This window comes from Felis catus, chromosome D3 (genome assembly GCF_018350175.1).
Source record: "Felis catus isolate Fca126 chromosome D3, F.catus_Fca126_mat1.0, whole genome shotgun sequence".
Taxonomy (NCBI): Eukaryota; Metazoa; Chordata; class Mammalia; order Carnivora; family Felidae; genus Felis; species Felis catus.
The window spans coordinates 10,936,238-10,962,990 of NC_058379.1; the positions used below are offsets into that span (position 1 = coordinate 10,936,238).

A 26,753-nucleotide genomic window follows, 5' to 3' on the forward strand; every position below is an offset into this window, starting at 1 on the left:
CCTTACTTGACCCTGACAATGACACTCGAAGTTAGTATTGGCGTACCCTTTTTACAGCTGGCAAGCCTCAGAGAGGTTGAGTGGCCGATGTGAAGTCACACAGTCCCTGATTTCAAGTTGCTCGCAGCCCGAGGACGGGGACGGGCACGCAGCGTGGGTCGGGATGTCGCCTCGCAGTGCTGCAGTCTCCCTGGCTCGGCCGGCTGCCTCGTCTTCACTCAGGTTGACCGTGAAGTTGGGGTCCCTGCTGACCTTTTTTTTTTTTTTTCTTTTTTTTTTGGCGTGCCTGCCAGAGAGCCACGGGCACCTGCTGGGGTGAGGATTTCCTTCCAGAGCCCTCAGGAGCCCATCGGCAGGTGCTAGGGCGAAGCGGGGGGCGGGGGGGGGGGCGGTGGTCCTGAGCCCGGGCACAAAATGCAGAAAGAGGAGGCCAGAGACGGCAAGGCCCCAGAGAAGTGGCGGGAGAGATTTCCGTTCATCACAGAAATGGCCCATTTGCAATGATCGGTTGCCCAGGTGTTAATAACACTAATGGCATAGGAAGGGTAAACTCAGTCACTTGGCTCAACAGAAGAAATATGCAGAGAAGTGCTCAGGTTTCCATAAATCAGCCGTGTGCGGCACTACGAGGGAGACAGGACTTAAAATTCCGGTCAGGAGATGGGTATTCTCATAATCCGAGCTGGAGAGGTAATTTATTCTGTTTATATCTTTTTACTGCACGACAAGGCTTGGGAACCGGAGCCCTCCACAGCCATTCTGCATTTTAAATATTAGTCCTAAGCACAGTGGGTCAGCTTTCGTGCTCTGTGGGGGGTTCATTTCCGTGCAGGGGGACAGGGCTGGGGCTGGGGAGAGCAGGCAGGAGGGGGGGGGGGCGGAATACATGTGGTTTCACTGCCCAGGGTTGCCCGAATCGCAGCCTGGGGGCAGCGAGGGAGAGGAGCCGGCCCCTTTCTCCCAGAGCTGGAGGGCACCGCTGGGGGGGGGGGGGGGGGGGGAAGGGCCTGGCTAGCTTCCTTACGGGCACAGCTCGGAGCATTTTTTCTTCCCCTTCTCGGAAATCTTTTATTTTTAAATGATAATAAATACAGGTGATGAAGAGATAGAAGAGGAGAGGAACAGTTTCATTAATGGAGGTGGAAACAGATGGCCGTGGGGAGGGAGAGTGAAAGAAACAAAGGCGGGCCTGGAGAAGCCGGAAGTCCTTGTGTCTTTTGACCTTGGCGATTTTCCTTATGCCCTTTGCCCTCGGGCTAGCTTTGTTTGACCCCTGAACGAAATCCGGCGAGGTTGCTACCCGTGAGAGTTAGCACCCGTTAGAGTCTCTCTTAAAGAAATCTCTTTTGGTGGCAGCTGCACTGCATTCATTCATTCATTCATTCATTCCTGTAGTTATTCCACAGAGAACGAGGCGTTACGTGGGCCAGGCTCTGTCCTGGGTCCAGGGGCAACATGGGCTCTGGAAGCAGGAGTCCTGCTTTCAAAGCCTGGGTCTGCCACTCCCTGGCTGTGTGACCCCGGGGCAGCTCACTTCACCTCTCGGGGCTCAGTCTTCTCGCCTGCAAAGTGGGGATAACCACACTCACGCTGAAGCGCATCTGAGGGTCTACGTGGACCCCAGATGGACGAGACTTCATCGGGCAGTGGTCCTGAATGTTTGGGGGACAGCGGAATCAGCTTGGGAGCTTGAGTGGGTGGAGCATCTGGGGTGCCGGGCCTGGGAGCAATGCCAGCCAGGGGCCAGGAGGCCCCGGGGGGATATGTACTCGTAGCAAGCACCATCCCCTGATCACACTTTGAGAAAATGGTTGTGGGTCTCTAGGGACAGGCAATCACGCCCAGCCCTCCCCTTTCCCTGGACGACCTTCCTCAGGAGCAGTCTCCCTAACTTAGCGCACCTAACTTAGCCACTGCACCGCGGGTCCCCTGCAGGGGCACTGAGACGAGGTGGGTGGGGGTGGGATCTCTCCTCTCAGAGTCCCTGGGTCCAAGTAGGCACTTGGGCCCTTGAGATGAGCTCACAGCAGTGGGCGTGGGCTTGAGCAGATGTCGACGACAACACCCCCCAGCCCCCTGCTTGTCCCCTTTCGAGGAAGCTGGTGTGTGTGGAGGTGGGGGGAGATGGGGGTGGGGATTGAACCCAGGTCCTAGATTTCCTGAACCTTGGCCACAGGTTGAATGAATGACATCTCTCCGATGTGCATGAAATGCCATTGTGAGCCCATTTTGCAGCGGGACCAAAAAAGGCCTCCGAAAGGTGATACGGTGACCAACCAGATAACCTCCAGGACCCCAGGACCCTTGCTCTGTTCTGCCCTCATCCTGGCCCCAGGAGACCTCTGCTCCCATCCTTCCTCACTCAGGCACGCTCAGAGGGAGTGCCCTGGGAGTCAGCCCCCAGTACTGATCACGACCCCACAGATGTCCCTCCCTCCTGGATTCTGGCTTCTGGAACCACCTCAGAGATCTTGATGGACCACCCCAGGGCCATTCAAGCATTCCCTGGTGCACGAGTGGGCTCCTTCCACTCCCGGTTCTCCCAGGCCGAAACTGTGGGCGTGCGAAGGGCGGGTATATGCTCTGAATCCACGTGCATGCGCACACGTTCACAAGGATATGAGGTTTGGGTTTGCGGGGGGCTGGGCGTGTGGGTTCAAAGCATGGATGTGTGGGCACGCGTGTGTGTGCTTGTCTGCGCTTGCGTGTCTGTGCAAATCACACTGGACACAAGCACGTGGGGTGTGCACATTAATGTGCCTGTGCTGGCATGCACCCGTGTGTGCCCGACGATCATCACGCACGTGCCTGTGTGTGCATCGGCAGGAGTGCGTCCGTGTGCCTGTGCCCATGTCTGTGTCTGTGTGGGTGTTCTGTTTGTGCACATGTTTTTGTATGTGTGAATGTGCATTTGTGTGAGGACATACGTGTGTGGTGCGTGTGCGTGTGCGTGTGTGTGGGGGGGGGTGGGTGTAGCTGGATGGGGGGCTGGGAGGGATGGTGCTACCGAGAATTCTCACCCTGTAGGTCCACTCTGCTGTCCCCAGGAAGGAGCTGATAGCTCTGCTCAGTCTTTCCACCTGTCGGCAGCTGGAGGGGGGGTGGGGGTGGGGGTGGGGTTGGGGGGTGGGGCTGAGCGGTAGGTCACGTGACCTGGCACAGCTGGGGTGGGGGGAGTCCTCCTCGCTCTTGTAAATCCCTTCCCCTCCTCCTCCCCTGCCTCTGTGACCCTGTCACAAGCCTGTCTGCAGGGGGGTGACGGTGAATCTGTGCCTCTGAACTTCACTTGCCCAGGTTTCTCTCTGGTGAGAACTTCTGAGCGAGCCCAAGCTTGCAAAATTCACATGTGCCCAGAAGACACTTGGGGGCCTGGCAGAGATGGGGCCCAGAATCTTGCAAATTGTCTCTGGGGCTCCGAGACCCATTACGATCAGGGCACCCTTGTGGCGTAGAAACACAACCTGATACATACATGGGCCTGAATCCCTACTCTGCCACTCCCCAGCCATGTGACCTTCTGCAAGTCCCTTGACCTCTCCGATCATCCTAAGGCGGCAAATAATACCTCCCGTGATACAAGTCGAAAGATTTAGCGGCGAGGATGTTTATTCCAGCCTGGTTTACAGCGGCAAAAAGTTGGAAACAGACCCAAATGTCCAACAACAGAATAGGTTAAAGAGAAAACAAAACCCGGGGCACCTGGGTGGCTCAGCTGGTTGAACATCACATCTGGGCTCAGGTCACGATCTCGCGGTTCACGAGTTCAAGCCCCACATCGGGCTCACTACTGTCAGCGCTGAGCCCGCTTCAGATCCTCTGTCCTCACCGCCCCCCCCCCCACTGCCTCTCTCTGCCTCTCCCCCACTTGCACTCTCTCAAAAATAAATAAAACACTTAAAACCGTGAAAGGGTGGTTCGCCCATCGCCAGGAAGTTTTCGCCAGTCACTCCAGAGGATGACATCGCTCTGTGATCAGTTTATTAACCTGGGGATCTTGCTGAGTGAAACAGAGCAGGTAACCATATAGTGTGGGGAGAATGATCTCTAGTTTCAAAATGAAGACAAAAACGAAAGTCTGGAAGGAAATGCTCCAGATACATCACCAAGGCGCTTGAGATTCTGGGTGATTCCGTTCTCCTCCCTTTGTTTAGCTGAAGTTTCTAAATTTTCCTCAACGAGCACGGAGCATTGGTCTGATAAAGACAAACGCATGTCAGGGGAAGGAAAGAAAAAGCCAAGCCACCTTGAGTTACTGCTCCACAGTCCACATAAAAGGGCTCTTAGTGTGTGCCCATTCCTTGGTCTCCCTTGTCCCCTCCTGGCCCCTCTGCCCCTGAAGTGGGCAACCCCCTCCCCCCGGCTTGGGTGAAAAGGGACCCCATGCAGGACACTCTTCCATTTACTGGTATCTCCCCCATCTGCCTCTCTAACCCTACAGTGTCTGAGCCGGAAGGGAAGGTAGCAAGCCCTCCCTCCAATCCCCGCTTTTGGAAGTCAGGAAATTGAGGCAACAGGAAGGAGGGACTTGTCTTCAGGTAGTGGCCTCAGCCCTCTGGAATCTCTAGCACTGTCCAGGCTGCTGCGGATTTACCTGCTGGCGTGGTCACGCCTCGCATCAGAAAGGCAGAGGACCTCAGCCTCAGCTGCTCACTCTCCCTGGGGCACTTCTGTCCTAACAGGGCCTCGGAAGATAACTAGCTTACCAGCCCGCCCATAGTTTTTGCCCGAGGGGGCCTCATTAGGAGCCAGGCTGGAATTCTTCTGACCCACACTGAGGGCGAACAAGTGACACAATCATGCGTTCGTCAACGGCTTTGAAGGCCTACTGTGCGCCCGGTGTGAGAGGCGGGATATTACATACAGCAGCAGAGCATTAAAGCATCTGGGCTATACTGTGCCCGGCACATAGTAGCTGTGGGGAAAAAAAAAAAAAAAAAAAAAGATGGCAGCCATTGTCATTACCTCCTGGTTCTTAAAAGCACCCCCCGCCCCAGATGCAGAGAGGGCTGTGTTATGTGGGACACGTGGACCAAAGAATGGCTCCCTTCACTCTCAGCGGCTGAAGGCAGGCACACACACAAAAGAAAACCACACACACAGCACTGAGGGAAAAAAAAGCATTTTTTTTTATTAATCTTTCTTTTTAAAAAAAGTTGATTTTTCGTGTTTTTGTGTGTTTTTTTTTTTTTTTTAGGTAAACCTCTTTCTGCCTCCCCTCCCTCACTCTGCCCCACCCTCCTCTTAAAAATATAAAAATGTCCAACCCCGGATAACTAGAGTACAATAAATAAACAGTAAACACAAAAACATACTTTATTTGTTTCTTCTTTATACAAAATAAGGAAACTAGAAGCGTTCGACTTCCAAAAAAGTATAATACTGTACATCCTGACGACCCAGCCTCCAGGCCCCGGGCAGGGAGGGTGGTCTGTGGGCCGGAGCCCGGAGATCTTGGCGCCTTGCCCTTGCCAGGGGGGTGGAGAGCAGGGTGGGCGAATGTTCCAGTCTGGCCTGGACCCCCGGGCTCACAATAAATGTCCAAGGAAGGAAGAGTGGAGAGACAGTGTGGGGGGGGTGGAGCGGGGGGTGGGTGGGAGATGGGGGGGTGTGCCCGCCCGGGGCCGCGAGGTCCAGACCGCCCCCTTCCTAGAAAGCTGACCTTGATCCTCTAGTTTGGCCACCAGGGGGCGCCCACGCGCAGGCGGATCCTTCGTCCTCCCGGCGACACCCCCCCCCACCCCTCGAGCGCGCTCCTCTCTCTCGCTCGCTCTCCATCTTCTCTCTTCCTCATTTTGCTCCCTTCCCTCGCCCTCCCTTCCATCTCTCTCTTTTTCTGATCCTCTTGTTTTAAAGACGGGGGAAGCAGAGTGAGAAATAAGGTTACCAAATGCCACTCGGATGGCGGAGAGGGGGGAACGTCAGCCTCGCCGCTGGGCCTCAACCCTCTCTCGGTCCGAAGAGGCGGTGGTGGCGGGGGTCGGGGGTCGGGGGAAGTCTAGGGCGTTGCTCGAAATCTCTCGGCCCTCCGCAGTATTGACTTTGGTCCCGAGCACCGCTCGCGCCGCCGGGACGGCCCCGCGGGGTGGACACCGGGGCGCCCCCGCGCGCCCCCCGCCGAGGAGCAGCCGCCGCTGCGCGCGGACGCGAGAGGGAACCCCTGAGGGCGGCGTGGCGGTTCGGGCGGCTGCGTCCGGGGGCGGCCCGGCCCCGCGGCCTTACCACACGGCGGCCTCGTTGAGCTCGGGGTTGGGATGCGACAGGGGTCCGCTGTAGCCGCTGGCGCCGCTCATGGGGAAGGGCGGGCTGGGCCCGCCGCTGAACACCTCGCCGGGCAGGGGGTGCAGCGCGCCGGGCAGGCCCGGCTCGGGGCTCGGCGTGTCCGGGTGCGAGATCATGTCGGTGAACCTGGGGTTGTCGGCGGCGTGCGGGCCGGCGAGCGGCGGCTCCAGCGCGCCCAGCGGCGTCGAGCCGGGCCCCGACGCCGCCAGGAAGCTCGAGTCGGCCGGGGACTGCGCCTGCGACGGCGGGCCGTGCGCGAAGAAGTCGTAGTTGCCTCCGGGCGCGTAGTAGTCGCCTTGGTAGTCTGCGGGAGGGGGCGGGGAGGAGACAGGGACAGGTCAGAGGCGGCCGGGCCGGGAGGAACGCGGACGGACGGACGGACGGCGGGGGGGGGGGGGGGGGGGGGGGGGGGCGGGCGCACACCGACTCAGGTTGGCAAGCCCCGCGGGGAGGCCTGCGGAGACCAAGGGAGAGGGCGGCCGGCGGACAAGGACACAGACACCCCTCCCCCGCCCCCGCCCCCCGGGACAAGCGTCCCCGAGAGAGACCATGAGAGCTGCCCGAAGGCCCAGAGCCAGAATCACAGACAGAAAAATATGGTGACTTCAAAGTCAGAGGTTCCCCGACAGACAGAGACAGTGGACATAGAGTCAGTGAACCATCCGAGAGGGTGCCTTTGAAGTGGGGAGATCCACCGAGAGCCGGAGACACGGAAATAGCCAGAGACAGGGTCACTGGGAGATGGGCAGTGAACAGTGTGACAGGGGGCGAAGAGGGGACCCAGGAGGGAGTCCCCAGACTCAGGTCGGAAAAGAGACCCAGAGGCACCAAGCCCAAGGCAGAGACAGAGACCAGGGCGATCGTCTAGGATGAGCACAGAGAAAGGGATGAGATGGACCGTTGGTTAGAGATACACCGTGAAAAAACCCATCGAGAGCCGGGGAGGGGCGGGGGAGGCCAGGATAGACAGAGGTGCCCACAGACCCGGTAGATGAGTCAGAGACACGGGAGAAGAGCTGGGTGGGGGATGCTGGGGTGGCCAGAGACCAGAGCACCAAATGTTTGAGAGGGGCCGGCGACCTGGGGGGGGGGGGTTAAGAAGCCAGCCCTGGTTCTGGGGAGAGACTCTGCCCGAGCAGCGGAGCAGGGCTGAGGAGTTGGCCTGGGGACCCGGCAACCGGAACTCTGACAGCCCCCGGCACCCCACGGCCCTGGCCGGTCCTTCGCCCCCTCAAACACAGCCCTTGGACCTTCTGGGTGAATGCGGGGGTCCCACCATTTGTGCCCGCCTCATTAGAAGCCCGGAACTTGAAGGAGGGAGGGTATTCGCCTGGTCACGTCCAACGCTTCGTGGGTACTTCAGCGGGAAGGCCGGGGCCTTCAGTCTCACCCCGGGGGGCGGGGGCGGTTTGCCAGGACACCCAGCTTCGGAAACATTTGGGGACACTGAGCGCTTCTGAGAATCTGGTGATAGCTATGGGCTTTCTCCAGAAAAATGCACACATCGCATTTCCCCCACAAAACCAGGGGGCGCAGGGGCTCCCGGTGACAAGCCCCCCCCTGGTTCTCAAGAAAATTGTTTCCGCATCACCTCTCTCACCTCCTTGCAGAACCCCTTCGCTTGGGTCTTTCCAGGCAGCCTCCTCCCCTCCTCCGCCCGTGAAGGTTTGAGGTGTGGGACGCCAAGGAAGGAGCACCTTGTAGCGGCCACCGGTGACAATAACCCGCTTTGTGCGCGGGAAAACCAGCGCGCCCCCAAGCCGGGGTTTCCTCTGCACGCCCCCCCCTCGCACTCCGTCTTGGGGGGTCTCCGTCGCCGGGGCGAATTCGGGACGTCCCCTGCCGCCGGCTCCCTTCCCTCCCCAAACCCCGAAATCAGTCCAAATGGGGGGGGTGCCCGGAGGCGCGCGGCTTGTCGACGGTTTCGGCAACAGCTAAAGCGTTGGCCAATTAACTTTTTAAAGACCGCTCGCTCCATTCTCCCCGAAAGCGAAGAGAAAGGTTGGAAGCGGCGAACTTGGGGCCCCTGAGGGACGGGGATGGGGGCCGGCCGCGGCTCGGGGCGAGCCGGCAAGCCAGCCAGGGCCGCGGCCCCCGCGCGCAGCGCGCCGCCTCCGCCCATATGGCGGCCGGGCCGGAGGTAATTGGAACAAACGCCGTCTGAAAAGGGCACAAAAGCCGCAGCTGGGGCTTTGTCCGCGCTCCCACGGGGAGCCGCCGGCCCCGCCGCCCAGCCCCTTTCTCGCCCGCTGCCGGCCGCCGCCGCCGCCGGGATCTCCCAGCGCGGATTAGGCGGGGCTGCCTCCCTGGGGCTGGGGGGGGGGGCGGGGGTCCTGCCCCCCATTCCGGAGAAAGAGGGGCCCGCGTGTCCAGGCCCCCGCCCCATCCAGCAGACGCGCGGGGAGAGGAGGCAGCGGGACCGGTGGGGGCACACGAGTCCTCGGGGAGACCTCGCTTAATTACCCAGGCGGGGAGAAATTCCGGACGGCGCCGCCCCACCATCTCCCCGCGCCGGGCGGAGATCGTGAGCCGAAGGACGCAAAGATAGGTAGACTGAAGACCCCGGGACACGTCCACCATCCGAGCGTCCTGGGCGTCTGCAGCCTCCCAGTCAGGGCCCTGCCACCGCAGAGTCTCTCCCCAGAACACAGCCGCCCTATATGCCCACAATTTCTGGCGGCCCTGGCGGGAGGTGAGATCTAACCTCCTAGACCCACAATGTGCGGAAGCCTTCCTTCCTGGGTCGGCCCGCGTGCCAGGCGCCCACCCGCGGGCCTCGGCATTGCCTCCAAACCCACGTTTCTAAGAAAAGTCACCTCTCCCCAATCTGGGACACCAGCCCCCCCCCCCCCCAGGCCTGTGGCACTGAGCAACTCAGCAGAGATGTGTCTGAGGCCCAGGCACTCCTGGGGGCTCTCCAAATTCAGAGGCTCAGAAACAAACAGAAGCGGGAGGTGTTTTCCTTGAGCCCAAAGGTTGGGCAAGTGCAGGACCCGGAGTGGATTCCCTAGCACACTCGGGGTCTCAGAAAACCTTGGTGAGGGAGTTGGGAGGGCAGTGGGGGGTTGGAATGGGTCGCCAGGCAAGTGCCAAGGAAATGGAGGGTGGGGGGTGGTGGTGAGGAGACTAGGGAGGAAGGGGAAGAGGAGGGAAGGAAGAAAAGGAGTGACCAGGAGGAGAGTTCACCCAGGCCTTGAACCCGGTAACAGCAACAGCAGAATTCTCTCTGCAAAGTCCAGCTCCTGGCCCCCTGCAGCTCCAAAGACCGGGAGTGGGGAACCGAGTTGGTCAAGTTCTAGTACCTCCAACCCTAATGACCACTGGCATGCTTGGAGCTGGAGAGTGCAAGGGAGTCCTGCCCAGAGCGCCCGGCCGGCATCCTGGCTGACAGTTCCAGACGCCCAGGGCGCACAGCACAGTCATGGATGGATCCCGACCCCTCCATCCCTACCGCCTGCGCTGCCCTCCAGTGCCTGTGTTCCCGCTGGGGCCAGGGACACCAGGCCACGGGGCAAGGGCAGCACAAAGGCTGAGTGTCCGGCTGGTGCAGGGGGCAGGTGGATTTGCCAGCGCTCGCCTTGGCATGACGCTTGGGAGTGTGTGAGCCTGTGCATTTCTTTGGGTATATTTGTCATTGAATGTAACTGGGGAGTGGCACCCACCTGTGTGTTGTTGTGTGGGATCATGTGTCTAGATCTGTGTCCACGAGGTCTCTGAACTCCAGGGTGTGTGCAAGGGAGTGTACCCATGAGTCCTGCGTGGGTGCGTGGGTGCGCGGGTGTTCATCTGTGTGTGCCGCTGTATGGGTGTCTGATTTGGGGTCCAGGAGTAGGAGAGTGCACACGCCTACGTTGCTGTGTGTCTGTTAAGGTGTGTTCGTGATTGTGTATGTACGTCCCGCGTGAGTAGAAGGGAGGGAGGGCATCCCTGGCGGCCAGCGGCGCCCGGGATCCGGACCTGCGTCCTCAACCCCCAGAACGGCACGGGCCTGGGTGTAGGGCAGCGCGTTCCGAGGTGGGGGGGGCCCTTACCTCCGTAGTAGGTGTACGGAGTGGACCCCAACATCTCAGACTCGTCCAAGCGGCCGCCCAGCGGACGCATGCGCCGCGGACTCCGGAAGAAGGCGTGTCTCCGGGCGCCCAGCGCGCTCAGTTGTTTCATCCTGCGTTCTTTGGACCGTCGGTTCTGGAACCACACCTGGGACAGAGCAGGGATTGTGAGCTCCGATCCGGGGTGCCCTCTCCTTCCTGCCCAGGCCGCTCCTTCTGGGTTCTATAGCCTCTTCACCAAGACTGCCCAGGGGCGGGGGCGGGCGGATTAGGCCAGGAGAGGTGGAGAGGGGCTTCGGGGAACCAGCCAAGGGTGAAGGATTTCGCGGACCCGTGGGGCGACTCATAAAGACCTGGGCTTCCTGGTCCTCGGCCCGCCCTCGGCCTGACGGCTTTATAAAGGCCTCCCGCCCTGCACGGCCCTGGTCCCGGCCCCTCGGCTCCCCAGCTGGGCTCTGGCCGTTTGTCTGTCCGCCCGCGCACCGGCGCAGGGAGAGGGCACGTGGAGAACCTTGCCTTCTTCTCCGCTCGGAAATAGGAGAGGAAGGGAGGGGGTACCCCAGCGAGGCTTAAAACTCCTTGAACAGGGAGGGGGCGGGATTCCGAGGGGTGAAGTGACCCGCCCCAGATCGCGCCGTCAGGAGGTCAGCGGGGCTTTGCAGAATCTTTCGGTTAGGAGTTTGACCAGCCGGCCCTGCCCTCGGGCACAGAGTCTGCCCTTCGGCAGACCCCAACTCGGCGCACTCTTGGCGAAGGAGGCTGGGCGGGAGGCTCCCGTGGGCCTCCTGGCTCCGGGGCTCCTCTGGGCTGGGAAAGGGCGACCCGGGCCCAGCCGCACCTGGATGACGCGCATGTTGAGGCCGGTCTCCTGCGCCAACTGTTCGCGGATGTGGCGCGTGGGCTTGGGCGTGGCGGCAAAGGCAGCCTTGAGCGTCTCCAGCTGCTTGGCTTTGATGGTGGTGCGCGGGCCGCGCCGCTTCGTGCCCGAGTTCTGCTCCTCGTTCTCGTTGTTGGCCGTCTCCTTGTCTGACGACGTCGAGTTGTCCGTCTCCTTGGGGTCGTCCTGGAGAGGGTCCTGGAGGTCCGGGGACAAACTGCGGTCCGTACAGGATGACACTGCGGGGCGCACAGAGCGGGAAGAGGACCCCGGCGTCAGCGGCGGCCCGAGGTCTCTGCAACCGGGTAGCGGGTTCCCGCCGACCCCGGCGCGCCCGCCGCTACCCGCGCCGGGTTCCTCCCCAAGCCTTGCGACAGCCCCTCCCCCAGGGGCCCGGCGCCCGCCCACTCCCTCCAGGCGGGGCCCGGTCTTCGGAGAGACCCTTCTCCAGCCCTCTCCGGCACTTTTCGGCTATGGCCCGGGTGAGGGGCAGGCACGCCCTCTGGGGGAGCCCGGCCTTCGCGGAGAGGGCACCGGGAGGAGGCCACAGACGCCTTCTCCCCTCTCTCCTTCCTCTAGACCCCACTGACCGTCCTCCCAGAGCGGCCTGAAGTTACCAGGAGCTGAAAAGATTCGGAAAGTGGGGGGGAGTCGTGTGGTTCCAAACTGGGGGAGGAGGGCAGCTTGGAAAAGGTCCCTCCGGGGAAGGAGAGCGGGGAAAGAGCCGGGAGTCCGTATCCGGTGGGGACAGACTCCAGATGCTGTCCCCCTTCCCCGCCCCTTCCATTTGCCCCAGAAATGCCTGGTGGGAGCGGAGAGCGCCGAGCCTGGCACAGAACGCACACGGGGGGCGGGGGGGGGGGGGTGGTGGTGGGGAGGTGCAAAGTAGAGAGGGCCGGGCTGGCCGCGCTGCAGGGTCTCAGGGCCCCGGCTGGGCAGGGGAGGAGGGCTCCTACCTGAGTTGAGGCTGCCCTCCTTGAGGCTGGAGGAGCTCAGGTAGTCATCCTTGCACACGAACTTGTTCTCGTCAATGACGTAGAGCTCCTCGCCCGTGGACAGCTGCTTGTTACACACCATGCAGGTGAAGCAGTTGAGATGGAACACTTTGCCGCGGGCCTTGCGCACCAGGTCGCTGGGCGAGATGCCTTGCCCACAGCCCGCACACTTAGTGCCAAAGCGCCTGCGGAACGCAACGTGGCCTGTCACCTCGGAGCAGCCCGGCGTCCCATTCCCTCGAGCCCCTGACCTCTTCCCACGCGCCCTAGCTTCTCAGAAGCCCCCCCCCCCCGCCCCGTCCACATCTGTCAAAAGAGACCCCAATCCTATGCTGTCCGACTAGCGCAAGAGAGATGAGAGAAATGTCCCGGGCTGTTCTTGGGGCTGCGACTGTCGCGTGCCTTGTTCAGGTTTATCCACACACCACCCGGCTTGGAGCCTTGAGCCAAACACAGGCCAGAGCACCCCGAGATGCCAGCCCCGTCCCTGCCAGATCCGCCCCGGGGCTGCTCTCCTGAGGCAAACTTGGATCTCCAAGTTAGGAGGCATTTTAAGCCCGGCAAGCCAGGTTTGGACCACCCCTTCCTTTGCCTCCTGGATGCTTTTCCAGCCTGCTGGGGCCCGGGTAAGGCCAGACGGGCCCGGATGGCAGGTCCTATCAACGGGGTGGGGAGCTCTTCGGAGCTGGACCCGAGCAAGGAGGAAGGGACCTTTAGCTGACTCCCAGTGCCACTGGCGCTGGAGGCCTTCCAGTCCGGGACCACTCTGGGACCCGCTGGAACTAGTTGGGAGCCTGTGGACAGCAGGGCCTCAGAGCGATGGTCTCCGGAAAGCAGGGATCGGGTCTCCCCCGCCCCTCCCTGTCCCCAATCTCTCGCCCTGGCAGGAACTGGGAGAATGTAACCAGAAGGCAGTCCTCAACCTGCACGGCCAGTACACAGGATCTCTCAACCCCCCCCCCCTTTCCCGCATTCCTGATCTAAATCCTTTTCTTTCTTCCTTGAGTGCTTGGAGAAGGCCAGCCTCCCCCCAAAATGGGTGGTGCAGGCCAGCACTGGGAGGGGGGAGGTGTGGGTCGAGGGGGGAGAGTGAGGACCCAGGACTTTGGGGCCCCCCATCGACTCATACCCACGTCTCTAAACAGGGCGAATTTGGGTGACGTTGATGTAGTGAGGGCATTAGAAGCCATAAGTCACTTTTGGCCTTATCCGGCAGCGTAATTGGCCATATGCACGTTATCAAAAATCATTAGGCACTTTGCAAGCACCACCACATTAGGGGCCTCAGGCCTCCGGAGCCAGGGAGCTGACACGTGTAAAGCCGAGGCTGACATTCTCCCCCGTTCAAATTCCCTGGTGCCTGGCTGCTGGGGCCGGAGAACAGCCTTTCTCCGCGGTGTGAATCACGCCCCCCCTTCCCTTGGTGCCCGGGAATTCGCACGCACAAAGCCGGCTCTGGGCGCCTGGCGGAAGCAGGCAGGGCTGAGCTGCCGAAAACCCCACAGCCTTTCAGGTCCTCCCCTGGCATTTCCCAGCTGGGGAAACTGAGGCCCAGAAAAGTGATCCGTGGGCGGCAAAGGGAGGTGACACATCGCAGACTGGACCCTGGAGGTCCTGATTCTCAGCTTCGATTTCGTTTGGACATTTCAACGCGGGAGAAAATGTTTAAGGAGTTGGGGGTGGGGTGGGGGCAAGGAGGAGAAGGTTCCCTCCCTCTGTCATCAGAGGAGATCTTCCTGACTGAGTCCCCTCGGAGTTGGGAAGTTTCGGCTTGTCCAGGAGGGCTCTGGGGCCCTGGCCTGCGGGAGGTCAGCCCCTGGGCTCCCGCACTCTGCCGGCCGGGAGAAGCCTCCAGCAGTCCCTAACTTAGGCAAAAATTCTTCCTCTCTCAGAACCGGGCCTGAACTTCCACCCTGGGGTCGCAGCTGCGGGGAAGGGGCAGAGATGAGTGGCGAGCAAGTTTCTCAGGGCTTCTCCGCCCTGCCCCACCGCGGCTCCAGGCCAGGCTGGAGGAGCGAAGTAGAGACAGCGAAGCACCGTTCTTCTGACTCCGCCCGGGCTCGGGCGCCTTCCCGGACCAAGGGCAGGAGGAGAGCAGTGGGCTGCCCCGCTTCCCGTCTAAGGTTGGGAGCCCAAGGAGGCTGCTTTGGCGGTCTCCCCCTGCCCCGGCGCCCCAGAGGGGCGCGCGCAGGGCGGGCGCGCAGGCAGCAGGGCGGCGCGGCCTCTTACCTGAAGAAGTCATTTTTGCAGTAGAGCTTGCCCTCGCGCGAGAAGCACTTCTCCGAGAGGTTCGTCTTGCACTCGCAGCACTGAACGCATTTGATGTGCCACGCGCGGTCCAGCACGTTCAGCAGAAAGCGGTCGAGGATGGGCCGTTCGCAGCCGGCACAGTGCACCATCATAGCGCCCCGGCGGCTCGGGCCGCCCTGCCCTCCCTTTGGGCCCCCGGCCCTCGGGCCCCCGGGCCCCGCTGCTGCGCTCCGCCTCTTATCTCGGCCGCCGCCGGGCGAGTCCGGTCCGGACCAAGACTCAGCCGGTCAAGTCCTTGGATGATCGCTGGCCTGGCGCTGGGCTGCCGGGGGTGGGGTGGGGAGGGGTGGCCTTCACAGCCTCATGCCCCGGGCCGCGCGCCCCAGTGCTGGCTCCCGGCTCCCCCAGGTGTCTCGGGTGGCGAATGGCCTCGGCGCTGCGGAGCGGCTTTCCCCGGTGGCGGAGGCGCCGGCACTTTCCCCCACTTTCAAGCGGTCCCGATCCTCATCTTTGTCTGGCCGCCGCCTAATTCGCGCATCCTTATTCAGATTTGGTGACGTGGCGCGGCACGTAGGGGGCCCGGCGGCCAATGGGCGCGCGGTGGCCATGGCAACCTCTTAAATTTATAGCATATCTAAATTGGCTACAGCGTTGCGGTCCGGACAGAGCAAAAAAAACAAGGCATCAGTATTGTTGAGTATTAGCTTGTACCTGGTTCGGAGGCTAAGTAAGTATTACCTTCCAGTTTGGGGCTGGGGGCGCGGGCCGCGCGATCTCAAAACTGCATCTCCCTTCCTCTGTCTTCTCATAAATATTTGGGGGCCAAGATCCCAAGGCCTGGCGGGAGAGGGACCCCTGCCCCATTCGCCATCCCCGGAACTTGCAGAAGTTGCCCGAGGCCCGAGCGCGATCTGCGTCCACCCCTCCTCGTTCCCAGTCCAGCACGCCCAGATTGGACTCCCTCGTCCCGGCGTCCCTGGGGTCTGCGCCCTGGAGCTGCGACAGCGCGGTTCACGGGGCTCCCCGAGCCGGGCGGCTTCTTTTGTCACACACGGAGCTGGGGCCCAGCCCGGCCTTTCTCGTGGACCGAGAGACCGAGAGAGAGGGAGAGAGAGAGAGAGAGAGAGAGAGCGAGCGAGAGCGCGAACGTGCGAGCGAGAGAGCAAGCGGGAGCGCGAGCCGCGCCGCGCCGTTTGGGTATCTTTCCCCGCGCAGGCCCCAAACCTAGGTGGAGCGGGGCGGGGGGGAGGGGGAGTGGGTCATCTGGCCTGGTCCGAGACCCTGGCGTTTCAGGCCTGAGCGCACCGCCCACGGGTCTCAGGGGGAGAGGTGGGGAGCAGAGGACCCAGGGCGGACGGGTCTTTCTGAAGCCAGCTCAGAGGTGGCGTTCACCACGTCTCTTCTCTCCTCGATGCACCTTCCAGATCCCGGCTCAGCCAGTCGGGGCACCGTGGTGAGTGGGTCACGCTTTCGAGGGGTGGGGGCGGAACGCTAGAGGTTGTGTGGGCCCTGCTTGTACTTGGCGGCGCGTGCGGGCTGTGTGTACAAGTTGCGTCCAAAGTCGAGCGAAGGAAGAGCGGCTCGGCGGGGAGCCGAGGTTCTGGGGCGTGTGTGGGGCGCTTGCGGGGGTGTGTGTGTGTGAAGAGGGAGGGGTGGGTCTGGGGGGTGGGGGGAGAGGCCAGGCCACCTTTCCCAAGGGGCCGACCTGGCGAGCCGACTCACCAAGGCCGGGAAGCCTCCGCAGGATTTTTTCCGCCCTGCTCCCGGAAAGTCGCCATTGGCCGACTGGGTAGGTAGGCCCTGGGCTGGGGCCAGAGAAGTGTGTTTGTGCCAAGACTTGGCTGTGAACGTGTGTTTGGCTCATCTACGGAGTTTGTTAGTGTATGTTTGCTGTTTGAGAATTGCATTTTTGCCTCTATTTATGGTTAGCCATTAATCACGTGAATACATTTGGGCATGTGTCTTTTTTGGTGCAAATCTGTGTGTTTGCATTTGTTAATAGTTCTGCGCTGTGTTTTAGTCTGTGTGGTCTTGTTTCTGTCGGGGTGTGTGTATGTGTGTGTAGGCTGACTTTCAGACACTCAAGCGGGAGGGTGTTTGCACGTGTGAGTGTGCGAGTGGATAATATTATCGTGTGCGTGTGCTAACATTGATGTGTAAGTGGACTTAAAAAAACCTGGAGGTGTGTGTTTGTGCGTGGGTGAGCGTGTGCATGCCTGAGACGCCGTGTGTGTGTGTGTGTGTGTGTGTGTGTGTGTGACTGAGCTAGGTTGTGCGCGCAGAATTTTGTGGGTCTGTGCTTGTATGCCAGTCACTGTGTGTGTGTGCGTGCGTGGGTGTGTATGTGTGTGTGGATGGCCTGTTTTTGTTTATGTGACTCCTGTAGGCTTTGGGGGCCCTGTTGTGTGTGTGCTCCTCGTATTACCTTTGTGGATTTGATGGGGGCAGGATTTCTGGATGCCCGTGTTGGGGCATTTGGTGGAGGCACAGAGATGCTTACTTCTCTCTCTGTTCCTGTCTAGGCTTAGCACTGTCCCCCAGTCTCTAGGGGAGGCGATCTGGCTGGGGACAGGAGATTGACAGATGCTGGTTGCCAGGTGGGACTCTGACCCACAGCTGGGTCTCTGAAAAGAAGTCCCCAAATCAGGTAGCTTCTGCCTGGTGGTGCTGTCACTCCAGCCTCTGGCTTGCCCAGGGACAGGTGTCCGCACGAGGTAGCAGCGTGGCTGGTCAGAGCCGGGCTCGGCCAGGAGCAAGTGGACCGGGGCTCGCCCGGTCCCCTGGGCCCAGCTGGGAGAGCTCCCAGAGCCCCAAACGAAAACCACAGTTTCTGGCAGCCTGGCTTTGCCCTCCCGGGGCATGAGGGGCCCCAGCCTCCAGCGGGGCAGGGTCCGGGAGGACCAAGAACGCACGAGGAGAGAGGCGCCAGGCTGGGAGTGGAGGCCAACTGGGTTGCCTACCCCGCCTTTGTTTCGCTGGGGTTTCTCTCTCCCGCGTTCCCTGCACATCTGCTTTCCTTTCTGTCTCCTTTTCTTTCTTATGTTCAGCCTCTGCTCTCTTTCTGTTTTCCCTTCATCTCTGTTTCTCCATCACTTTCTCGATTTCACTCCGTTTTTATTTTCTCCCCCCTTCTTCTCTGCTGGGCGTCCAAATCCAGCACCGTGCTCAATGCTTCAGTGAACAATTCTCATCGCGCACCGCACAGCTCTTGGGGTGCTGGGAGACTCACATACAGTCATTAAAAGCCCCATCTGACAGCCTTCTGCCCTGTTCTGGACTAAGCACCCCAAACTCACTGTCCTCCAACGCCCCCCCTCCCCCCGCCCGACTGGGTCCTTGAGAGCCAGGTTACTGTGTCTTCCCAGCCCTGGCTTTGCCAACCCTGCCGGCTGCTGGGTGCTGTGTGCCGGGTTCCATCTGGGACAGACCCACCTGCCCTCACCTCCTGGATGTGCTTAAATGCCAGTGCACAGCCAGGCCCCAGCAGCTGTGATAGCAGGCTGGGGAGGTAGGAGGAATCGGGGACGGTCTCAGAGAGCAGTTCTGAGTCTTCCGGAGCCTGGATGTGGTGAGTCACGAGGGGCCGAGTGCCCGTTTGCAGAAGAGAGCTCTGCTTCCAGAAGCCCTACTCTGGCCTCTGCCTCCTGTAGCTGGGTTTACCCATCCCGTGCAGGACAGCCCCCCCCCCCCAAGTCACCCTGGGGGCCTCAGCCCAGCCCAGCCCCAGTCCAGCTCCATGCCCCAGCCCCACCGCAGGAAAGCCTGCTTGGCCTTTACCAGCCTTCCACCTTCCAGGGCGCACAGCATCCGAAAAACGCCGGCAGACCAACTATTAGACGAATTATCCCGCCCTAACAGCGCTAACAGATGGCGACCAGGCAGCGAAATCCGCTCCTATATGTAACTAATAAACCGCTTGTGTCTTAACAGGGTAATGCATGGAGACGCAGTGTCACTTATACAAGATGTTGATGGAATTTACTATATAAAAATCTTCCTCCTAGACTAAAGAGTATCAACATTACAACTCGACAGACGGCGGCGGGATAAGTAAAACAGACAAAAGACAAGCAAGATAATAATCTGTTTCCAATCACTTAAGCCCTGTAGAGTTAGTAATATGCGGTTTGCATATTCCCCCTTGAGTTCGGTAATTAATTACCGGCGAAGAGGCACACACCCGCCCGGGGTGGGAGTTTGGAGGCGCGCTGAGCTGGGGCTTGGGGTGCTTCTTCCTTGTCTTCTCCAGCCGGGGACTCGGGGCGGCGGCCGGAATGGGGACTCTTCGCGAATTTGGAGCTGGCCTCCCCGCAGGCTAAGGAGAATTTTCAGTCGCGCCTCCCTAACTCCCTGGAAACTCTCTTGCCTGGGGTGGGGCGGGTGGGTGGTTCTGCAGGCCAGCGGGAACCTGGAGCTTTTGTGGCGGCCGGAATATCTCCTTTCGCTCCTCCGAAGGCATCCCCTCCCCTTGAGTGGTCCGGAGCGGCTTGCTTTCTTGGGGGACGCGCGCTCTGAGGGAACCCGAGGGGTGCGCCCTTCGTTGGCTTCTCCGCGCGGCATCTTGGGCGGCGCTGCCGGTCCGCTCGCGACTTCGTTCATTACCTCCCCCCCCCCCCCAGCCAAACGCATTCTCCTCATCCACCCCCTCCCACCCCGCCCCCAAGAGCCGGCGCGGGCTTTAACATTAAACAAACGCAGCGAGCGCCTCAGAGCTGCGCTCTCGGCCGGGTCTGCGCGGCGGCGGCGGCGTTACAAATTGTAAATTTAAATTGCTCGCCGGATTCATTACTTCCCCTCTTTGATTTCAGCCAGCCGTGAAAAATTATACTGGTGTACCACTGAGAAACTGTTTTGCCGCAAAGAGCCCGCGCCTAATCACTGGCTTTCTCCCTCCGACAAAAGTGTAATTATTTTGTTTGGGGTGTAAATATAGGCCGCGCCGCGCACACACACTCAGCGTCCCGCCGCGCCGCCTCGCTCTGCCCGCCGCTGCGCGCAATCGGCCCCCGAGTAAGAGCGGGCGTGGAGGCTGGGCCCTGACGCCCGGAGGCCTGAGAAGAGCGCCTGGTTTGGCGCTCCGGAGAGACCCAGAGAGCCGAGCTGGCCGGCCGGGTCTCCAACCTCTATCCTCGGGAGTTCGAGTTTGCCCGAGGACGCCCGGAACGTGTGCGCCCTGGCTGGCCCGGGTGGACGCTGGTGGAGTGCGATGAGTAGGTCAGGGCTCGGGCGCAGGCCTGGATATCCGCACAGGGATGCAGAATGTGGGGGGTGGACGAACCTTCCGGGAGCCCCAGGGGGTGGCCACCTGGGGGCAGCCCCGAGTCCAGGCAGGGACAGTATCTGGGCCTGGGCGTCCCCAAGAGTGCCGGGACATAGGCGGAACCCTGGAGGACAGGGGCGATGAGGCCGGCGTGCCCCTAACGCTCGCCTTGAACTGCTTGGTTTCCAGAACATCTCTGCGGGGTGCGGGGCCTTCCTGTCAGTTGAATTGCGCATGGCTTAATTAACGGTCTCGTTAACTGGGCAGGCCCGACCTGGAACGTTTAATCAAAAAGGCAGGGAATCCCTCTGTTTCCTCCCTTCCTTCCTCCCTCCCTTCCTCCCTTTCTCCCTCCCTCCCTCCTTCCCTCCCTCCCTTCCTTCCTTCCTCCCTTCCTTCCTCCCTCCCTTCCTTCCTTCCTTCCTTCCTTCCTTCCTTCCTTCCTCTCTTCCTCCCTCCCTCCCTCCCTTCCTCCCTTTTTCCCTCCCTCCCTCCTTCCCTTCCTCCCTTCCTTCCTCCCTCCCTCCCTTCCTCCCTTCCTTCCTTCCTTCTTTCCTCCCTCCCTCCCCTCTATCCATTCAACAATGGCACTCTTCCTCAAGCCCCCTCCCTCCCCTGAGTTCCCTTGCCAGAGCCTGCAAGGGTGGCTCTTGAGTCTGAACTCAACCCCAGTCTAGTATCTGCTTGGGACTTTGAGGGGCCCGAGAGGGGCAAGCCAGTAGGGGTTGGGCAACACTGTCACGTTGGGTAGCTTTGGGACGGACTCGGGGGCCAGAAGACTGTGGTCAGCTTCACGGGGTGGAGAGTCGGGTGGCCGGTGCAGGTCAGCTCTGCAGCCTTACCAGGCGCTGGGGAGCAGGCCTGGCAACTCTGGGAGGGAGCAGGTGGGGAGGACAGCGGCTGAGCACCGCTTCGGGTTCTGGGAGATCCAGTCCCAAAGCGCGAGTGCGAGTGCTTGTGAGTGCTGGCCAGCTTAGAGACCCCGACGGTGGTGCGGTGGGGGCAGGGAATGGTGGCCCCTCTCTCCTTCCTGCAAGCCCCTCTCCTGGAACGCACCCTTCGGGAGTCTCTACTTGCCCAGCAAGCTCCTGCAGCCTGTATTCCGAGATTGGGCGCTGCGATACAGGGCAGGACTCAGGCTCCATTCGTTGGGAGGCCACCGGCTGGGGCTGATTCCCCGGAACCAGAAGCGGGCCCGAGGAAGACAGAAAAAAAGGTGCAAGCCAGCCCCCCAACCCTTGAGGAAAACACTGAAGCTTTTGTTCAGAGAGGGGAAACGCTGCCCTTCGCACTTGGTGCTGAGCTGCGGGCTGCCCCAACGCTGCCCGCCGAAGCGCATCTCCCGGGCGGCCAGATAAGACGACGGTCGGAGCTGAGAACGGCTGGGATCCTCCTCAGCCTCGCCCTGGCGGTTAGGCCTGGAGGCCAGCCCCAGCCGTAGGGCGTCGGAGGGCCGGCAGCGCTGAGGGATCGGGCTGTGGCCACGGCTTCCCTGGCCCCATTGAGCGTATCTGAAGGTGGAGACCAGCTACGGGACTGAGGGAGCCGTTTGGAAGGAGGTGCCTGCAACCCTCCGCCATCTCTGGAGCACAAACGAGAGAGCTTTCTGGGGACTCTAACCTTCCGATTTAGGACCCCCTACACTTTCTGGTTACCCTTGAACCAGCGAGTCTGCGTTTGAGCCCGGATCTTGCTGCCTCTTTCTTTCCTCTTGGTCTTTTTCGCGGTCTCCATAACATCCCTCCCGCCCTTCTCTCCCCGTTCTATCCCACCTCCTCTCCCCGCCCCTCCCTACCCCACCTCCTTTTTGTTAGCCTCATATGGGTTCCTTTAGAATCCGCCCGACTTTGGCAGCCTCGCGCTGTGTGTGTGCGTGCGCGCGCGCGTGTATTTCTCGGCTGCTAATGATTGTGTGTTGATAGAGTAAAGCAGTGGCCTCATTAGCCTTTGTTTAGAAGGTGTTAAAAGGGAAATCTGCCTCGGAAAGCCGCGGTTTACACCGCAGCCGGGCTGAACGACGCACCGGAGTGGACGGGGTGGGGGGCGTCCTCCCCCCAACCCCCGCCCCAGGCGTCGGATCTCGGGAGGGGGGAGGGGCCCAGGGAAAGCGACCCCCGCTCCTTCCTCCCAAGGCGAGTATGTTTACCCCGCTGAGCGCCCTTCTGCTCCACGGGGACCTCAGCGGGGATGCGCTTTCTCTAAAACTCCTTTGAGCTGCCCAACGGTGCGCGGTGGCCTTTCTCCTCCAGGTTTCTTGGGGGGAGGAGGAGGGGAGGGACAGAATGCTGTTTAAAAAAAAAAATCCAGGAATTTTTTTTTCCCCCTGAAGGGGATGGTGAAGCATCTTATTTTGGAGGCGAATTCCAATCCGTCTACAGTGGCCGGACTGGGCTCCGGGTTGGTTTGTGGTGATATCTCTGTGCTCTGGACGCTGGTGTGGGGGCCCTAAGCTTCAGATCTGCAAGGGTCCGCTTTCTTTCCTCCTAACATATTTGCGGACTGCCAAAGGAAGTCCTCTTTGTGCAGGAGGCTCATTCTTAAACTTTCCTCATCTCTACCCCCACCCTAGGGCTCCACTTGGGGAACAAATTCTATGAGAACAAATGGTGGCTTGGCTGGTCGACTTCTCTGAAGCTTGGCAAAAGCGCAGAACTTTAGTGACCCTAGGCTACATTCTGTGTGTGTGTGTGTGTGTGTTAGGATTTGGAGAATGAGTTTCACATGCACGGCATCTCCTACTCCCTCAGGGAAGCAAGGTTTGAGGCAGAGGAGAACATGAGGCATTCTTTTTATCCTGGATCCTACGAAAGGGCCCAGAAAAAAAAAAGTATTTTGAGCAGCCTCTGTGGGTGATGCTTGTTGAACTCAGAGCCAGATTCTTTCTTTGGCGAAAGGGAGAAAAACGAGGCTGATTTCGTGTGGTGGGATGTATAGTTTCTGAACACAACATAATCCATTGCTTTCTGCCAGGCTTAGGTTGAATCAGAAGAAACCCTTTCTCATCTTTCTGGCTCCTGTCTCCCAGTGGTGGTTTTCCTGGATTTGATGCTGTGGGTCTTGGGCCAAGCTCAGCTGGTCTGGGCGTCCTTGTGTGTCCACAGCTCGGGACGCGCATCAGCGAACCGTTCGACATCGCCGCCTTTTTTTTTTTTTTTTTTTTTTTTTTTTTTTGTCAAAGGCTAGGCGTTGTCTGGGGACAGATGTGGGGGTCTAGGACCTGGGACAGTGACAGCAAAACGAATTCCAAACCCAATTTGAACTCACCACGGAGACACCCCAGCCCCCAACACCATGTAGACAGAAGCGAGGTTCCTGGCGAAGCCAAGTTAATATCAGCCGCCGTGATATGGTGGGATGGCATCAGGGCCGAGTTCGGAAGATACGGGGAGGGGATAGGAAAATCCCTCCCTCTCTTCCACGCTCCCTGTCTCTCTCCGAAGCAGGTTTGGTGGAGAAGGCAGCAGGTGCACCAGCGGTCGCTACCTCGCTAAGCGCGGGCCCGGAGTTTGGACCAAGACAAAGACGGGAGCTGTCCGCGGTGCTGAACCTGCCGCGCCGCCAAGGGGGCAAACGGGCTCCTGTAACCTGCCCTCTCCTCCTTCACTCCCTCCTTCCACCTTCCCTTTACCCTGTGATTTTCGCCCTCTCCTGCGTGTGTTTCCCCCGCTTTGTCTTTCCTTAGCACCCGCGTCCTGTACACAGGTATATATATCAAAGAACAAAACAACTGACTAAATACGGTGTCCTCTCCTTTCTTCCCAAATAAACGATGTAAGAAAGGTGTATTTTAAGTGTACTCTTAAATAGATACAAGTAGGTATCGCTAACCCCAACGAAGTGGAAACTCATGCTTAAAACAATAGAACTGGGCAATAGCGGAGGCCATGAATCTGCCTTTTGATTTATTCTGAAGAAGAGGCGAGGGGTTTAGACATTTTAGTTTCAGGAAAATCATATCCTTGGCACCTTAACTTTTGGGTTCAAAAATATAAGAGCTGGAGAGGGTTGGCAGTCAAATATGAAAGTCAACAGACTAAGGCATTTGCCTACAAGTCAATAGATGGCTTGTGAGGGTCACAGCATGGACATTAAGTTGACTTAACCCTTTGAGGCTGAGATGAGATCTGAAAAGGTAACAATCTCTAGGATTATCAAGATGGAAATGATTCCTTTCGAAAGTTTGGGTACAAAAGGGTTAATCTGGTGTTTCATTTTCTAAATGTGCACTGTGTTATCTAGATGCCTGGCATGGTGTATAACCAAGCATCGATTCCTCTGCTCAAATTTGTATGCAGTACTTGTCTGAAGAAGTTTGGGCAGGGGAGGAAAAAAATCACATACTTCCTCCGGAGGGGAGGCGCCCACCCATTTTTAATGCACACAGATCCGTACACGTTCCTTCTGGCATCTCATAGATACACTGCTTCCCAGAGAGCCCAGATACCCTGGGGCCACTTCTTATGGTCTTCTCTGAACCCTCCAATCCTCCCCACCACAGGGGTGTCAGCTAAGCCCAGTTGTTAGCATTGTCAATACATCTGGAGAGAGGTCCCTGTGAATTCAATGGAATAGATTCACTCTGGCTCCCCACCTGGGCATTCTAGAGCTAATTTGCCCCTAAAGGCAGAGGAACCAGAATTCTTAAACGGGGGGTGATTTGTAATAGGAGGCTGAATCTTTGGGTTGAGGTAACGAACCCCCATTCCGCCAAACTCTGACTGTTAAAACAACCTGAGATATTTCATTAAGGCGAAAGCCATCATCCTTCTGGATCATATACCTTTCAACCTCTTAGAAGAAGGCAGGACAGAAACCCTGACCTTGAGTGAGTAAAGGAGAAATGGAAAAAAAAAGCCATTTATTGAGTGACCATTATGTGCATTTGATTCCTAATCTTCACTGAGATTCTGAAACATGGTAGATATTTATCATGGCTCCATGTTATAGATGAGGAAATTGAGGCTCAGAGATGTTCATGAAGTTCCTTATGGTTATACAATGATTCTAACCTAGGTTTCATTGGTTCTGGAGCCTGTCCTTACTCTCATACCCCATGCTTTTCTGGGGATCACACTGATGGTTATACTGGTGGTTGTATCAGTGGCCACACTGCCACAATCCCTTTGGGTTGCCCAGCCATCATGGCCTTTGGTCTGTATTTGGAAGTTGGTTTAAACTCTAAATCTGAAAGCAAGACATAAGAATGGAGAGGACGGAGGAGCCTCCCGTTCATGTGGGTTAGGTGGGTATTTGCAGAATGTGAAAAAGGTCCTGGGTCATCTCGCAGGAGTCACACCTAAGAGTCATCCTTACCTCCCCCTTTCTCTCCTGCCATGTATCCAATCCATCAGCAAATGCAGTTAGCTCTGCCTCCAAAATATATTCCAACCCATCTACTTCTCATCTTCTTCTCCATTATTACCCTAGTCTAAGCCACCATCATCTCATCTATTTTATAAAAGTAGCCTCCTGACTGGTCTCCCTATTTCTCCTATCTTTGCCCTCCTCTGCAATCTATTCTCTACACGATAACTCAAATTATATTTTAAAATCATAAATCAGATCTTGTCATTCTTCTGTTTTTAACCCTCCCACGGCTCCCCAGTGCACTTGGAATAAAATCCATACTTCCCACCCTGCTCTGCGGGGCCCTTTGTGATTGGCCCCCACCCATCTCTGTAGCATGCTCCCTCTTCATTGGCCCCCCTGCTGTGCCTCACACACTTCTAGGTTTTCTCTCCTCCAGACCTTTTGCACTTGGCTTGCCCCTCTGCCCTCAGATCCTTAGGAGATTGGCTCCCTTCTGTCACTTAGGTCTCAGCTCAAACATCAAGTCCTCAGAGAAGTCTTTCCTGGCCACCTTCGCTAAGCACTCTGTCCTCGGTCACTCTCTAGTCTACCCCTCTGTCAATTTTCTTTGTAGCCCTTTACCAATATCTAGAATTATCCTACTTGTCTGTTTAGGTGCACATTGTCTGTGTTTCTTCATAAAATAAAAGCTCCTTGAGGGCAGAGACTGTGTTTGTCTCGTTCACTGTTGAATCCCCAGTGCCTAGCCCAGTACCTGGAATAGAGCTGTTCAGTATGCGTGTGTCGACTGAATGAAAAGTAGCTGAATACACAGATGAACCACGTGGTACAGAAGTGAATGGGGATGGGCTCAAAGCCGAGGAGAGACTGAACTGCATTTGCCTATCTTCTGGGCTCCACAAATGGAGCAGCTGCCTGGTGGGTTCCCAGCATGGAGAAGGGAAGAAAGAAAAGTTTGCCAAAGACCCCAAGAGGGCACAGTCTTTAGGCGGATTCTGAAAACCAGATGCGGGAATCACATTGGGGTGGCAAATCAGGTTTATGCCTCAGAGAGTGATTTTTATTTGTTCTTGTTGGACCTGGAACCTTCTCTTGGTTACAAACAAAAGGGTGGCAATGGAAAAGTACAGCAAATCAGGAAGATATCTAAATTACAAAATCTTTCTTGAAAAATCTAGCCAGTCCTACTTGTGAAGTAATACAGTGTGGTGTTAGTTAACAGGTTCAAACTCTGGAGCCCAATTCTCCTGGCCTGGAACCTGGCTCCATTGTTCACCAAGTGGAGTTGCGTGACGGGGAGCAAGTCACTGGGCCTCTCTGTTCCTCAGTTTCCTCATCTGTGGACTAGAGATAAAAATAGTATACCTATCCTGTAGAGTGGCCATGAGGGATTGCTCTAGTCTGTTTTATTTGTGTTGGAGTTTGGTATAGGAGAGGAAAAGGGGAGCAGCGTTGCGAGTGGGAGAGATATAGATGCAAACAGACTGAGTGCCAAGGGAAAAAGATGAGACTCACCTTCTTAAGAGCTCCTTTTCTCCTTCAAGAGCTCTTCTCTTATCTGTCAAGGTAGAAGAGGGCTCGGAAATTAGAGGGCCTGGCTTAGAGTCTTAGCTGCAGCGCTGACCAGCTCAGTCACGGCAGGAAGGAACTCTCGGCCTCTCCGAGTCTCAGTCTTCTTATCTATAAAATGGGCAGTAATTGTAAGCCTGCCTCATTTGGCATTTGGGGAGATG

At 58.6% G+C, this 26,753-nt stretch overlaps 1 protein-coding gene and 1 long non-coding RNA gene across 2 annotated transcripts; one reads left to right on the forward strand and one right to left on the reverse strand.

Annotated features, from left to right (window-relative positions):
- Positions 1-6,183: 6,183 nt before the first annotated feature.
- LHX5 (LIM homeobox 5) lies at positions 6,184-15,372 on the reverse strand. The gene is made up of 5 exons (XM_023241192.2): positions 14,430-15,372; positions 12,162-12,385; positions 11,167-11,444; positions 10,311-10,476; positions 6,184-6,583 (listed from the first exon to the last, which is right to left on the reverse strand). Exons 1-5 carry the CDS (start codon positions 14,600-14,602, stop codon positions 6,216-6,218), a joined length of 1,209 nt encoding a protein of 402 aa, XP_023096960.1. The 5' UTR covers positions 14,603-15,372; the 3' UTR covers positions 6,184-6,215.
- Positions 15,107-23,495, forward strand: LOC111557269. The gene is made up of 2 exons (XR_002737188.1): positions 15,107-15,177; positions 23,154-23,495. It is a non-coding gene; the product is annotated as an uncharacterized LOC111557269 (long non-coding RNA).
- The last annotated feature ends 3,258 nt before the right edge of the window (positions 23,496-26,753 follow it).

What these genes read in the sequence shown, in the direction of transcription:
- LHX5 (XM_023241192.2), bottom strand. Translation starts at nt 14,602, where the DNA reads ATGATGGTGCACTGTGCCGGCTGCGAACGGCCCATCCTCGACCGCTTT. An exon ending in TGCAAAAATGACTTCTTCAG is followed by an intron (nt 12,386 to 14,429) that starts GTAAGAGGCCGC and finishes TGCGTTCCGCAG; the next exon opens with GCGCTTTGGCACTAAGTGTG. An exon ending in TCCGTACACCTACTACGGAG is followed by an intron (nt 6,584 to 10,310) that starts GTAAGGGCCCCC and finishes CCCCTCCCGCAG; the next exon opens with ACTACCAAGGCGACTACTAC.